The 15,830-nt window shown below is 41.6% G+C and overlaps 1 protein-coding gene across 2 annotated transcripts in view; it reads left to right on the top strand.

Annotated features, from left to right (window-relative positions):
* The window catches only part of LOC145359475 (RNA polymerase II elongation factor ELL), a 99,363-nt gene extending 84,482 nt beyond the window's left edge, over nucleotides 1–14,881 (top strand). For both annotated transcript variants that reach the window (XM_080214044.1, XM_080214043.1), the window contains exons 10-12: nucleotides 6,544–6,715; nucleotides 8,526–8,570; nucleotides 9,553–14,881. In XM_080214044.1, coding sequence (XP_080070170.1) covers nucleotides 6,544–6,715; nucleotides 8,526–8,570; nucleotides 9,553–9,660 — 325 coding nt within the window. In that variant the 3' untranslated portion in view covers nucleotides 9,661–14,881. The remainder of the gene's footprint in view (nucleotides 1–6,543; nucleotides 6,716–8,525; nucleotides 8,571–9,552) is intronic.
* Nucleotides 14,882–15,830: the final 949 nt, after the last annotated feature.

Here is a 15,830-nt window from a genome sequence, read left to right as displayed (position 1 = left end):
CCCTTGCTATAGGGGGAGGATAGGAAAGGTTTACCAGGCTAATTTCTGGGATGGCAGGTTTGTCATATGAAGAGAGACTAAGTCGGTTAGGATTGTATCCAGTACAATCCTATGAGAGGGGATCTCATAGAAACTTATACAATTCTAACAGGGTTACACAGAGTAAATTCAGAAAATGTTTCCAATGGTGGGGTGGTCCAGATCTCGTGGTAATAGTTTGAGGATAAGGGGTAAACCTTTTAGAATTGAGGCGAAGAGAAATTTCTTTGCCCAGAAGGTGGTGAACGTATGGAATTCACTACCACAGAAAATAGCTGAGGCCAAAACATCTGATTTCAAGAAGAAATTTCTTATAACCCTCAGTCATCAAGGGATATGGGGGAGAAGACAAGATCAGGACATTGAATTTGATGATCAGTCTTGATCAAAATGAATGGCAGTGGAGCTGGCTTGAAGGGCCGAATAGCTTACTCCTGCGTCTAATTTCTTTGTTGTTTTACATTTTCCTGTACATTATTTATGTGGAAGGAGAGGTTGCTTGATCATGGTCTTTATCTTTGAGTTGAAGTCAAAGAGGTTCGCTGCCAGTTTTCTTTGCATGTTTCTATTTGAATTTGGAAATTGATAAAGGTATCTCTTTGCACCCTAGTGTTATCATCCATGTCATTGAACGCAATACACTTTCATACACACAACCTTCTCCCTGTCCCATATGTTGCAATGAGATGGCTGGGATTAAGAGTTTGATGGGCATTCTGCTGGTGGCACATGCACTCCAGATGTTGTGACTTCTCTGGAGAATAGAACTAAGGATCACGGTGAGGGAGGAAGTTCACATCACACTAAACTTTGAACCAAAAAGAGCAACAATGTCAATTACCATGACCCATCCCAAGTAGATAGGCAAATTCCTATTGATATGCGATGATTGTGGAACATTTGAAGAATGAGGAAAATGTACTTGGAGATCATAATTCTACTGCATTACGTCCTCAAGACGTCACTTACTGTTTTCTCTGTTCAAACGTCAAGAAATTTAGTGAACAGGGCATCTTGACAAATACATGAATAGGGTGGGAATAGAAGGATATGGTCCCTGGAAGGGTAGGGAGTTTTAGTTCATTTGGGCAGTATGGTCAGTGCAGGCTTGGAGGGCCAAAGAGCCTGTTCCTGCGCTGTAATGTTCTTTGTTCTTTGAAGGTTTATAGTTGTTCTGCCTGAAGATATGGGCAGCATGGTAACATAATGGTTAGCACGACTGCTTCACAACGCCAGGGACCCGGTTTGATTCCTGGCTTGGATCACTGTCTGTGTGGAATTTGCACATTCTCATGTTTGCGTGGGTTTTTTCTGAGTGTTCCGGTTTCCTCCCACAGTCCAAAGATGTGCAGGGTTAGGTGGATTGGCCATTCTAAATTGCCCCTTACTGTCAGGATAGCAGAGTAAATACATAAGGTTATAGGGATAGGGCCTGTGTGCGATTGAGGTCAGTGCAGACTTGATGGGCTGAATGGCCTCTTGCACTGTAGAATTCAGTAATGTAAAAGTTTTAAATTTGTTTATTAGAAGTATTCACTATAATTTGAAACTTTATGTATGTATAACACTGCAAACATTGACAGCTATATTGTGTTCTGCTGCTTGTGTGGTGACTGGCTGTCTTAAACCCAACTTGTGCTGTTGAACTACAGTTGATCTGGTGCGTTGGCTTTTTGTTGACCCCTCTAAGCTCAGCTGCTGGAAGAGTAGACAATTTCCTTGTTGGTGTTTCATAATTGAGTGGGTTGGCACATATTTGCAGAAGTGAATAGGATGATTGTCACAGAACCCTGTAACAGGTTCTAACTGGCTAATTCCAGGATTCTAATCTCCTGGAACAAGAGAAAACGTAATACCTGAAAGCATCGATCAGACCTTCTCAGGAATTCAAGAGCTAGGTATTCAGTAGTATCGTTCCAGAGTATGGTCATCTTGAGGCTGTTTATAATTTGACGTGATCCTCCCAGATTCTCATTCTGTCTAATATTGGTGCCATCTGCTGGTGTTAGCTCATATCCTTACCCATAATATTTTTATTACTGGCCCCTGCTGGAGAAGAAAATGGTAGCTGATTGTTTTTTGGTAAACTACAGTTCCGTAATTGGTAGATTCTGCAGCTCGAAATCAGCTCACTATGTTAAATAATTCCAAATTTTGAAAAAAAGTATTTGGGGGCGGCACAGTGGTTAGCACTGCTGCCTCATAGCACCAGGGACCTGGGTTCAGTTCCCAGTTTGGGTCACTGGGGAGTCTGCACGTTCTGTGTCTGTGTGGGTTTCCTCCAGATGCTCCAGTTTTCTCCCACAGTTTAAAAGATGCATCGGTGCTTTGGCCATACTAAATTCTCCCTTGATGTTCCTGAATAGGCATGGGAGTGTGGCAATGAGGGCATTTTCACAGTAACTTCATTGCCGTGTTAATGTAAGCCTACTTGTGACACTGATAAATAAACTTTAAACAGAAAGGAAATTTAGTGGAGACTCCTGATTTGTTGGAGCTTTTCAGAATTTAAGCTTGTTATTCAGATAAATGGTATTGGTCAGGCTGTCACATGGATAGCCCCAGGTTTGAAGCCATTCCTAGTTAGACTGTTTCTTCAGCACTTCACTGGATATTGGAGGCTAATGGGACAGCAGAATGCAACGTCCGAGAAGAAAAACACAAAACACAGGCAAAGCCAGTTTTGTTTTATTTTACTTGATCTGTTTTAGTTGACTGGAATTAATTTCATCCAATGTCAAGCTGCTTACCTTCCATGGTTAAAGGGATAGTCTTTATGTATTATAATTATTTACAAGGTGAAAAGAGTAACCTTGCCAAAGCTTTTCATCTTACACTCATCAAAACAAATGCCAAATTTCAAATGATCACTGCAGCAGAAGAGGGTGCTGTTTGGTTGGCAAGTCACCCCTGATAGGCTGAGGTTTTCCATGGAAGAAGTAATGAGGAATTATAGGAACCCAAGTTCTTGGGTACTTCAAAAAAGTTATAAGGCTTGAATATATTTTGTTTGCAGAGAATGGGTGTGTGGGTTTTAGCTAACATGAAGCTCAGGTCAAACCCGGGAGGGAGTGCCATGCCTTGACCTGCCACCTCCGATATTGTTTTGATCAAGCCCAAGATGGGATGTATATCTTGCCTTGTCAGCTTGGATCTGGTTTGTCCCTCGTGGGAACTCTGATTTAACTAAATTAGAATTTTGATTCGGAATAAACTACCAATAGGTACCAAAAAAAAGTATCTCTTTTCTGGGGGCTTCGGGAGCCTGTAGTTCCATGTTGTTTTCTCCAAGGCAACACTTTGCTTGGCAAGTTGACTCTGATTAACAATCAGCACCTTTTCTCCTATGATGTACATTTTTTGTGGTAATTTGACATTAGGAATTCTTGTATTTGTCCTGATAGCAATATTCTAGTTCCATACCTGTCAAGTGACTATTTGCAAGGCATGTAAAATTAGATGCAAATCTCTATCTAATGAAATAGGCTGGTAGTATTATCCAGTCACCGAATGCCTTCATAGACTGTCTTGGAAATTCTGGGTTTCTGTTTTATCATTTTTATAAACATTGAGCTAAAATATACTTAGTGCTTTTTTTCAGGTGTGGCCAGTAAAATCATTTTGATATTTGCAGAAATGCCCTATCCATTTAGAACATAGAACATAGAACATTACAGCGCAGAACAGGCCCTTCGGCCCACGATGTTGCGCCGACCAGCTTTTAAAAAAAACACTAACCCACTAATCTAAACCAATCCCATTTCGTCCATAAACCTATCCACAGATCTCTTAAACGCCCCCAAACTAGGCGCATTTACAACTGCAGCTGGCAGGGCATTCCAGTCCCTCACCACCCTCTGGGTAAAGAACCTATCCCTGACATCAGTCCTATAACTACCCCCCCCTTAATTTAAAGCCGTGCCCCCTCGTGCTAGCTTTCTCCATCCTAGGAAAAAGGCTATCACTATCCACCCTGTCTAAACCTCTAATCATCTTATATGTTTCAATAAGGTCCCCTCTTAGCCGCCTTCTTTCCAGCGAAAACAACCCCAAATCTCTCAGTCTCTCCTCATAGGATCTCCCCTCCATACCAGGCAACATCCTGGTAAACCTCCTCTGCACCCTCTCCAAAGCCTCTACATCCTTCCTGTAATGTGGGGACCAGAACTGCACACAATACTCCAAGTGCGGCCGCACCAGAGTTGTGTACAGTTGCATCATGATGCTGCGACTCCTAAATTCAATCCCCCTACCAATAAACGCCAAGACACCGTATGCCTTCTTAACAACCTTATCTACTTGATTCCCAACTTTCAGGGATCTATGTACACATACACCTAGATCCCTCTGCTCCTCCACACTATTCAAAGTCCTCCCGTTAGCCCTATACTCAACACATCTGTTATTCCTACCAAAATGAATTACCTCACACTTCTCCACATTAAACTCCATCCGCCAGCTCTGCAACCTTTCTAAGTCACCCTGCAAACTATGACACCCTTCCTCACAATCTACCACACCTCCGACTTTGGTGTCATCAGCAAACTTACTAATCCACCCAACTATACCCTCATCCAGATCATTAATAAAAATGACAAACAGCAGTGGCCCCAAAACAGATCCCTGAGGCACACCACTCGTAACCGAACTCCATGACGAATATTTACCATCAACCACCACCCTCTGTCTCCTATCTGCTAGCCAATTCCTGATCCAATTACCTAGATCACCCCCAATCCCATACATCTGCATTTTCTGCAGAAGCCTACCATGGTGAACCTTATCAAACGCCTTACTAAAATCCATATACACCACGTCAACTGCCTTACCCCTATCCACCTCTTTGGTCACTTTCTCAAAGAACTCGATAAGGTTAGTAAGGCACGACCTACCCGCTACAAAACCATGCTGACTGTCTCTAATCAATTCATTACTCTCCAAATAACTATAAATCCTGTCTCTAATAATCCTTTCCAAAACCTTACCCACCACAGAAGTAAGACTCACCGGTCTATAATTCCCAGGGAAGTCTCTGCTCCCCTTCTTAAACAATGGGACAACATTTGCTGTCCTCCAATCTTCCGGTACTATACCAGAGACCAACGACGACCTGAAGATCAGAGCCAGAGGCTCCGCAATCACCTCTCTTGCCTCCCAGAGAATCCTAGGGTAAATCCCATCCGGACCAGGGGACTTATCTATTTTCAAACCTTCTAGAATATCCAGCACATCCCCCGTATCAACTGCAATACTATCTATTTTACACCCCTGCACCCCAGTGTCCTCCTCAGCTACATTCATGTCCCCTTGCGTGAACACCGAAGAGAAATATTGGTTCAACGCCTCTCCAATCTCCTCCGGTTCCACACACAACTTCCCTCTACTGTCTGTAACTGGCCCTAATCTTGCCCTAACCAACCTTCTGTTCTTGACATACCTGTAAAACGCCTTAGAGTTCTCCTTAATCCTATCAGCCAAAGCCATCTCATGTCCTCTTTTAGCCCTTCTTAACTCCCTCTTCAACTCCCTCCTAGCCAATCTAAAACTTTCTAATGCACTACCTGAGCCCTCAAGCCTCATCCGAACATAAGCCTCCTTTTTCTTCCTAACCAACGAATCAACTTTTTTAGTGCACCACGGTTCCCTGGGCCTACCAAATCCTCCTTGCCTGACAGGGACATACCTATCACAGACCCGCAGTAGCTGCTCCTTGAAAAATCTCCACATCTCGGACGTTCCCAGTCCCTGTAATCTCCTAGTCCAACCAATGCTTCCTAATTCTCTCCTAATAGCCTCATAATTACCCTTCCCCCAGCTGAAACTACTGACGTTTAGCTCTAACGTTTGCTGAAATATTGCACGCTTTTGTTGCAGCCTCTCTTTTTCTGGGGAGATTTTCTGTAATTGTTTCTCTGCACCCTGTGAGAATGATTCTACCAGTTAGCTGACAAGTGGATATGAGAAAATCAATTGGATTCCTGCCCTTCAGATATCGTTGGTTTGTAAATCCCCTAGAGTGGTTCCTTTAACGTGTAGTTGAAAGTTGACGGAGGGGATTTAGTGTTGCCAAATAAACTTCTTTTGGACACTTCATTTTGTTTCCAATACTTCCTCATTTAGTTTTGGACATGTAAGTATTTTTTGTGTGTTGCTCAGAATGCAGCAGAGAATGCTACACCTCACACTATGATCTGTATGCAGCATCTAAAAATGGGAGAGACAAAGTCTGATTAAACTTTCACCTTTGGGATGTAGTAAATAGTGTGGGTTGACAATGGATGTAAATCAGTATAAATTGAAACTCAATAAAGGAACGGGTACACCAGAGAAATCCCCCTATCACCTCCTAAATGCCCCTTATCAAATTTACCACACATGACTGAAGTGCTTTAGAGCCTGAGCAAAGATTCGTCAATTTTCTTGTCTTTTTCATTCAGTTTGTCTGCACCGATTTATTTCTCTGCTTTTGAAAACTTGGAGGTAACAGCAACATTATTTTTGCAGAAAGTATACCGCCGTTACGTCTTTAGAAATGTGTCAAAACTATCGGAACGATTTCAACGCAGAATACAGTGAATATCGGGATCTTCATGCAAGAATTGGAAACATAACTCAGCAATTCATACAGTTGGGATCAAAAATCAAAACACTTAGCCCAGGAACAAAGGAGTACAAGGTAAGAGAATGCAAATCCTTAGGTTGTGTTGTTCAATTATCTCTCTCTCGCTCGCTCACCCCATGTCTTCTCCCTCTCCTTAAACTTCACCTGTTCCTGGTTGATTGGTAACATGGGCACTAAGGGGTTGGGGGAGGGGGCAGCTTGTGTTTGTAAGTTTAAATAATTGTGTGCCTTCCTAAAGGTATTAAATATTAGTTTTAACATTGATTTATATCTGTGCAAGTGAAGTATGTTAAATTAGTAAGCCTATTGTGTTTAAATTATTGAGGGAGAGGAGGGAATTAATTAAAATAGAATGATATTCAGCTACTTTCACACCTGATTGACACCAATTCAGGCATGCTAAAGAGCTAGAACAACATAATTAAATGTTCACTGTACACCATGTCAGACTTTGTATTTAAAGAATAAAGATGCAGATCAGCCATAAAATGCTGCATCACTTTGACTTTAACTGCTCTCATTACAGTATAATAATAAAAATTGGATTCCTCTTAGCCAGTAGAATATCAGCCTCATTTTTGCTTTTTGACTATTCCACCACAATTTGACAATGCCTAGGCTCCCTTTTTTAAAAAAAAAAGTTCAGTAAGTGCAAGGCCTAAAATTACATCATGGACTGCTTTTAAAAAAATAATAACTTCTTTGCAAAATGACAGTAAACTTTCCAGGAAAGCGCACAAGTTTGAAAAATAGAGGAGTAATTTCCATCAGCTGCGCACAGTGTCCAGTGGAGCGTGGAGGAGCTGAGCATTGCTGTAGCGCTGCAGCTGCCAGCGGCACGGTGGCACAATGGTTAGCGCTGCTGCCTCACAGCACCAGGGACCCAGGTTCAATTCCTGGCTCGGGTCACTGTGTGGAGTTTGCCCATTCTCCCCATGTCTGTGTGGGTTTCCTCGTGCTCAAGTTTCCTCCCACAGTCCAGAGATGTATGGGTTAGGTGGATTGGCCATGCTGAATTGCCCCTACGTGTCAGGGGTCTAGCTAGAATAAATGCATGGGCTTATGGGGAGAGGGCCTGGATGGGATTGTGGTTGGTGCAAACTCAATAGGCAAAATAGAATCCTACAGTGCGGAAGGACACTATGGTTAGTTGATATGCCACAGAATGGGGATTGAAATTGGGATTTGATCTGCTTTAGGACTTGTCCTCCTGTGAGACTTAAGTGGTACAAGTGACCCTTTCTAAACCTGCAGGTTACAGACCTCAAACGGGATAAGCCTGCAAGTAAGAAACTTAAACTGTAACAGTAGAATTGAGTGGCTTGAACTTCAGGAGCCAGATTGTCAGGATGTTACAGCTGAATGTGGCCCAGGGCTGCAATCTGAGCATCCTCCCTTAAACATTTCCTTTTTATTCAGATTGATAAAGCTTTCTTTCCATGGAAAGGACAGCTTCCATTTTCTATGAATTGCTTCCTTGTATTTTAAGACCATATTTGACGGAATAAAAATGATTGAATTCCTCTAGAAATGCATAGCCAACGCCTCACATTTTAAATAAACTTGGTGAAATACAAATTTAGATTATCATTAAAATTGGTAGTGTAGGAATAACACATTTAATCTTTATTGTAATATATACTGAAATTTTGAACTGGTGTTGGTGCCTGCTAGAACTATTCCTATCTACTAAACATCTCAATTTTCAAGCAAGTTTCTTCCCTTTTGAACTGATATTTCAAAATGGAGAAGGGGCTAGTTTTGCATTTGAGCTTAATTTCTGAAACAGATTGAAAAGTTTGTTATGTTGTGTTGGTATGCTAAAATGTAAGAAATAGAAGCCTATTTTATTGATGTTTTTCAGGTGGTGGAAGACCAAATATTTGAAGAATATAGGAAGTTTAAAAAGGTAGGTAACTTATTTTTGGGGCGATAGAGGTTTAGTGAATTACCTCGTTTTCCTTGTTCTTGTCAAATCACCCAAGGCCAGAGTTGAACCAGAATGTGCGTGAGGGATCCTGGTTTGGTTCGTTGTATAGCTTCTCCACCTTTTGTTGAGTTCATATTAATTTAGAAATAATGATGGAAGAGCGCAGATTAATGTGGATATTGATGACACGAGTGTTGGGAGCAGTACATGGTGGCACAGTGGATGCCTCATAGCACCAGGGACCTGGGTTCAATTCTGACTATGTGTGAAGTTGGTCCATTCTCCCCATGTCTGCTTGGGTTTCTTCTGTTTCCTCCCACAGTCCAAAGACATTCAGGTTAGGTGAATTGGTATGCTTTCAAAAAAAATTTTTAATTTTTCCCCAAGACGTGCAAATTAAATGGATTAGCTATGCTTAATGTGTGGGGATAAGACAGTGGAAGAGGGTCTGGGTAAGATACTCTGGAGAGTCGGTGTAGATTCTATGGGCTGAATGGCCTCCTGCTCTGTATGGTTCCATGATTCTACTCCCAAATTCTGTGTTTTCATGTTTTCCTTTAACATGCCTGGAAAATGGGATATTTTCAAAATGCTTTTAAGAGGATGATATTGTGCATCAATATCAACTGCTTCTTTTACAATGCAAATATTCTCAGCTTTCACCAATTCCACTTTGTGTTTTTCTGTCCCCAGTTCCTTAATCCAGCTCTCCAGATTTATTCAGTGCCTTAATCCTGTTGCTAAACTTTCCCTCTAACATTTCCATTCTGTATTACTCATGTCATCAATGTCCATGTCAACTTGTGCTCTTCCATCACTGTTTTAACAATATGAACTCAAACCAGGATCCCTCATGCACATTGTGAAATTAGGTAGTGGTTCTCGACACAAGCTACTTGTTAAATTTTGTGTTGTTGCCAATTATATGAAAGTGAATGTTATTTACTTCTTTTTGAAACAGACCCACCCTACGTATCAGGAAGAAAAGATTCGCTGCGAATACCTGCACCGGAAGCTAGCACACATCAAACAGTTAATTCTGGAATATGACCCAAACGACATGTCATGATGATGTTCACTGCCAAGACTTCCCTTGTTTTTCCAAATGTTTAAAGCAACTAGTTGCTTCTGGACACAACACAAGAGAACCTATTTGTCTGGAAAATGACTTTTAAGAAGGACAATTTTTAGCTGTTTTTTTTAAAGAGTACAAACCTTTTGACCATTGCAGTTTGATCATTGAAGAGTTACGACCTGCTAATGAAGAACTGAAGGTCTCAGTGCTATCAGCAAGGTTTGAATACCTGTGATTGACAATGTGAACTGAGCCAGAAGCTGCATGTTGTCTATATATTTTTGCTATGTATATATATACATACTACGTAACAAAACACAAAACCAGAAAAAAGTACTGTCGGTGTACTTTGGAAAACATTTATCTCCTCGAAGATGCCTTAATATGAATTTAAAACGCAAGTCTGCCATGCATTTTATGGGGCCAATCTTTATATGCAGTGCGCATTTCTGTTTATAAATTCATCACCTAAGGTTACAATCAACTGCATTTATAGCTTCAGGCAACAACGTTGTGATATTTAAGACAAAAGTAATCTGTTTCGCAGTAATATTGCCTTAAGGTGTTTCTTCTTGGGAATAACACTAGTATGTGTTTGCTTTTGCCTTAGTTCGCTCCTAAATCCGTCAGAAATTGTTTCTTCTCATTTGATCCTGAATGTATGTCAAATAAATGTCTTTCAATAAGAATAATATATTCATCCAAGATTGCTCGCAAATCTTATGCGAGAAGAAACAGAACAGTGAATGTGTTGTGTGTTCCCATGTCCCTCCAGTATAGACTGCTTTTTGTAATTAGTGATTACTTTTAACATTCTCAGAAAAGAAAAGTAAACTTTTCTAAGGAATAGAGAGCGTAATCCCAGTTGAAGGTAATTAAAAGCCCAATTTGGTAAAGCTTTACTTCAAAGAATATTGTGTAATCCTCAGATTGTATGTCTGACGCACAGTGTTTCTGATATGGAATTTTCACCATGTGAAAAACATGTTATCTAAACATGATTTAAGCTACTGCCTTCTCGTGCATTGATCCGTACACCTGATGGATGTGTGTACAAAATAATTTATTGTTCAATTGTTTTGCTTTTTTTGCACAATCAAAACAGGATGATTTTTAAAATGTAGGTGTCTGAGCTTGATGTACAATGTACCAAATCAAAGATAACAGTGATTTATGGCAGTTGTTTATTGTAGGGAATTGTGAATATCTTTATGACTCTTTGTCAGTCTAAGACCCTAGCTGAATTCTAACTTCTCCCTCTTGCAGCATAGCCAGTGTTCTAATTGCATCCTCATTTACAGTGGGCATGCAGCAGCTAATGTGCTTCTCCAGTGAAATGTGGCTGGTGTGCTATACAGTAGTTCATATGGTGACGTCTTCATAGAATAAATTGCCCAATACTGCTCTGAACTGTATCCTATGTGGTTGAACTGAGTCTGTCTTGATATCACTGAAATCTTACATCAGTGGGTCAGAACCATTCTGACACTGTTGCTGCGAATTTGATGAATGTGTTTGTCTGAAACAAAAGCGTTTTGTGGGGTTTTCATCTTCAAGCTATTGACATTGTGCAAGCGGGACGGTGGAGATTTTGTCATTTATGGCCAAAAGTACTTGATTAAGTAAATCGTGGAGAATGTTTGCCAGGTGTAACATCGCAGCTTTCTGTGCTATGTTTACATGGTTGCTTTAGCTCCTGTTCTTGTCATTCATCATCCCACTAAAAATTAGCCTTGCAAATTTCAAACTTCAAAACTATTCCATCAATTTGTTTAGCATTGCTGTTCTGTGTTGTTGAAATCTATTAAGGTGAACCTTTTTGAAGAAACAAATATGATTTTCAGCCTAGTTTAGCCTTATTTCTGTGTTATGGGTTGCGATTGGAGGTGGAGGTAAGCTTGAATGGCATAAAAATTGGAACAGAGCTGATCAATTGTTATATTGTTTCTTGGATTTACTATCCATGAGAGTCCATGCTTATAACTTCCCACCCTGCCATTATTTTCAGCCCTGAATCCAGGGTGGCATAGTGACACAGTGGTTAGTACTGCTGTGTCTCAGTGCCAGGGACCTGGCTTGGGTCACTATCTAGGTGGAGTCTGGAGTTTGCACGTTCTCCCTGTCTGCATGGGTTTCCTCTGGGTGTGCTGATTTCCTCCCACAGTCCAAAAGACATGCTGGTTGGGTGCACGTTGGCCATGCTAAATTCTCCCTCAGTGTAACCAAACAGGTGGCAGAGTGTGGTGACTGGGTGATAAACTTAGAGTGAATGTTCAGAGCAATGCTCCACTCTGAAATTCTAGTTTTGAAATTGTTCCTTGTGCAATCACTGTCACTCCTTAGTTTATTGCTAGTCTTATCCATTTTCTTGGACCTTGCCTTTCTCTTTCATTTCCTTTTTTTATCCATCCATCCTATGGACTTGGAATAAATCCCCGTGTCACTTGTACAGGTTGGATGCTCGGATACTGAAAGGTAAACAGGGCATGTTCGAAACATTCTGCACCCAGTGAGAGCACAGAATCTAGAATCCTTCCTCCAGAACCTCAAGCCTTATGTTCACATGACAGATACTGCCTGACCTGCTCAGTCTCATCAGCAACAGTCCTATTTGGTTGTTTGTTCAGAATTAGGTATTATGGGGTGAATTTTCCCATTTCACCCGCCACGGGAATCATTGTGGGTGAGGAGTGGACCATGGAAAGGTCCATCGACCTCGGGTGGGATATTCTGGTTTCGGGGTGAGCATGCCTGGAACCTTCCACCCTATCTATGATCCTGAGTTGACATAAAAATAGTGGCAAATCAGATTTTAACTCTTCGCCCCTTTTACAACTCGAGCTTTACTTTAAGTATTTTTCTCAGAAGAAAACTCATTTGAGCTTAATGTTTTATATGTATTTGAGGATCTACCAAAAATTTTTGGGGTGGTATTTTACGGCTTCATTCGTCCCAAGACCGTAAGATCCCATCCAAGGCCAACAGACCTTTCCATTGTTCGCCTCTCACCTGCTCCAATTCCCGTGGTGGGCGGGACATGAAAATTCCAGCCTTGATCTTTTAAAGCAGTTAAATTCCACCTCCACAACTCCCTTGGGTGAAGAAATGTGTTGTGCATTACATAAAAGCCCAGATTTCGTGGTTTGTTTTCTCAGTGTTAAGATTTACGCGGCTAACTCTGACTCGGAATAGATTGCAGCAGGTATGTGGAATAATCCTGTGCTGCTGGGAGTATTGTGGCCATAACTCACCAATCTTTGTCAGTGCAGAATTAGCTCTTGAGTTGTGTTTGTTTCCTGCTGTCTGGGTGTCATAGGATGGCCCGTAATCTGGTTCATTAATGCAATTTTTCAGCTTGCTGGCACCAACCAAAGTTACCTGCCACTAAAACACAACTGCGATAGGCACATGTCCGTATAATGAATGACTGCACACTTTCAAATAGCACTTTGGGTTTGAAGAACTTTTATGCTTCTACATTTAATACCCCTCCTTGTGTTTCCTTGTTCTATGTTTTTTCGGGTGGAGTTTCACGACGGTGGATAATACAGTTCCTTTGGTGAACTGCGCCAGAAACTGTGAAATTCTACCGTTTTAGTGCTTTTTACTGAAGATTTTAGATGTAAGATGAATTTGCAGCAACTGGGACTTTGAGGTCCACCGAAACATGACTATTTGGACCCTGCTTGTTGAATACTGATGGCTGTTACTTTCTAGCACTGTAACACACTAATAGATTTCTTCATTAGAGAACTCCCCTATATACTGCCTCGTCCCATTCAGATCAATGATTAGAGAAGTCACTCAATTATTTTTTAAAAATGTAACTTGATCTATGGTTCCATAAAATTGAGATCATCTGAAATGTTGCTGCCCTTGTCCCAACTCATTCCATATTCTTTTCCCCCATCATCTCTGACCTTTATTGAGTACTGGCTGAGCAATGTCTTGATTTTAAAATTCCCATCCTTGTTTATAAATCCCTCCGTGGCCTTATCCCTCCCTATCTCAGTAATCTCCTCCAGCTCCACAACTCTGAGATCTCTGTGCTCCTCTAATCCTGGCTTCTTGTGTATCCTCAGTGTCAGTCCCTCCATCCTTGGTGATCATGCCCAGGCCCCAAGCTCTGGAATTCCCTCTGTACACCTCTCTGCCTCTCTACCTCATTCTCCTCCTTCACGGCACTGCTTAAGACTTGTCTTTTAGATAGGGCCAGAACCAAGTGTCTTTTCGTCATTGCCTGACTGGACATCTTCCTGGCAACAATGTCCAGCCCATTAAACCATCCTTGGCTACAGGTCTGCTGATTTTTATTGCTGTGCAGTTTAAACACTGCTTATGGTCTATATTTAAAGTCCAGCTTTGTGGTCTTGTTTTTAAAAAAAATTTCATTTATATAGCACCTTTATCTCAGGATGTCTCAAAGCATTTAACAGACAATAAAGTACTTTTTCTTTTAAGTGTAGTTGCTGTTGTAATGTAGGGAATGTGGCAGCTCATTTACGCACAGCAAGATCCCACATATAATGACCTGATCATGGCCAAATAATCTTGGTTTATTGATGTGGGCTGAGGGATAAATATTGGCCACCACACAGGTGAGAAGTCCCCAACTGTCCCTCAGAACAGTCGCACGGGATCTTCTACCCACATCCGAGAGGGCAAACCGGTTCAAGAGCTCACCTGAAAGACAGGACTTTCAACTGTGCAGCACTCCCATCAGTACTGCACTGGAGTGCCTGCATAGATCGTGTACTCGGAATGGGCACTTGAACCTTTTGACCATCTGAGGCGCCAATACAACCACTGAGCCACAGCTAATCTGATTTGAGTGTTTCCGGATTTAGTGTTCTTCCTTTATGTTAATGGCAGATTACCTACAGCCAACCTGTTATTTTATGTTGACCCTGCAGGGTAACATTCAAAATGCTGTGTTCTATTTAAAGAAAAAAATCATTAGCTTCCATTCATTAACTGCATGATGTCAGCACGATGAGAAACTTGATTTATTCCCATTCATAGATTTTCTCAGGATTGAATCTCTTGGAAATCAGGAGAAGTGGGGATTGGATGGGAGAGTGGGGTTGAAGTGGAAGATCAGCCATGATCATATTGTTAGTCTCACAACACCAGGTTAAAGTCCAACAGGTTTATTTGGTAGCATGAGCTTTCGGAGCGTTACCCCTTCATCAGGTGAGTCCGGGCAATGAATCGGGCAGCGCTCCAAAAGCTCGTGCTACTAAATAAACCTGTTGGACTTTAACCTGGTGTTGTGAGACTTATTACTGTCCAATGCTGGCAACTCCACATCATCATATTGAATGGTGGAGCACGTTCAAGGGCCAACCAACCTTCTATTTCTTATGTGTCTTATGTTCACTGCTATACTTTACGAGTTAGCAGTCCATGGTGTTGTGATGCCTTGGTCATCAGAAATATTCAGTCACAGTCACCCAGCCATGGGGCTGATGGCCATTCCATTTAACTTTGTTTAACTGAGATCCCATATTCTTAAAAAGTCTATATAACGGGGCAAGTAAGGGATAGTGTACCACCATCTTCTGGTTAAGTGCAGCGTCATCCATTTTGTTGAGCTCCAATGCTAACCAGTTCTTGAGCTTGGCTGTCTCCCGTCCATACTTAAACAGGTCCCAGCTTGGACCAGTGACAGCCACGTTTGCGGGAAGAGTAAATTGAAAGGACACTTGTGCCGAGGTCTCAGCTTATGTTTGAGGCTTCAAGTAGTGTGGTGGCTTTTCACGTCTATTGGGATCCAAGCAGAAGGCTCTGTTCTTGTGACCAATGTTACTTCAGAAACCCTCGGGAGCTCGGCATTTCCTGTAGAATGAATTGGTTAGGCACAGTTTTGTTTTCACAGGTATTCATGTTCCCTTTGAACGATCTTTGAAGTCTCCAGCTTTTAGTCAGCAAGGCATATTAATGTGATATTGCCTGCACCTGGCACAAGCTCCCAGTCCATAGTTATTTATATAACGGTGGTCAATTCTCCTTCGTGTCATGTAGTGACGCTCAGTAACCCACAGGCCTGATTCTTGTGATACACCCTTTTTCCTTGGCAGCCCCAACCCCTACTCCCCCTGCCCCGTTCTTTCAAGAGTGACTGAATAGCTCCATTCTTCCTGGGCCACTGAATCTGACTTAAA

This window comes from Carcharhinus amblyrhynchos, chromosome 28, assembly GCF_965287045.1.
Source record: "Carcharhinus amblyrhynchos chromosome 28, sCarAmb.v2.hapA, whole genome shotgun sequence".
NCBI lineage: Eukaryota > Metazoa > Chordata > Chondrichthyes > Carcharhiniformes > Carcharhinidae > Carcharhinus > Carcharhinus amblyrhynchos.
The sequence above is the reverse complement of the archived record's forward strand: the minus strand, read 5'-3'. Positions and strand labels throughout refer to the sequence as shown.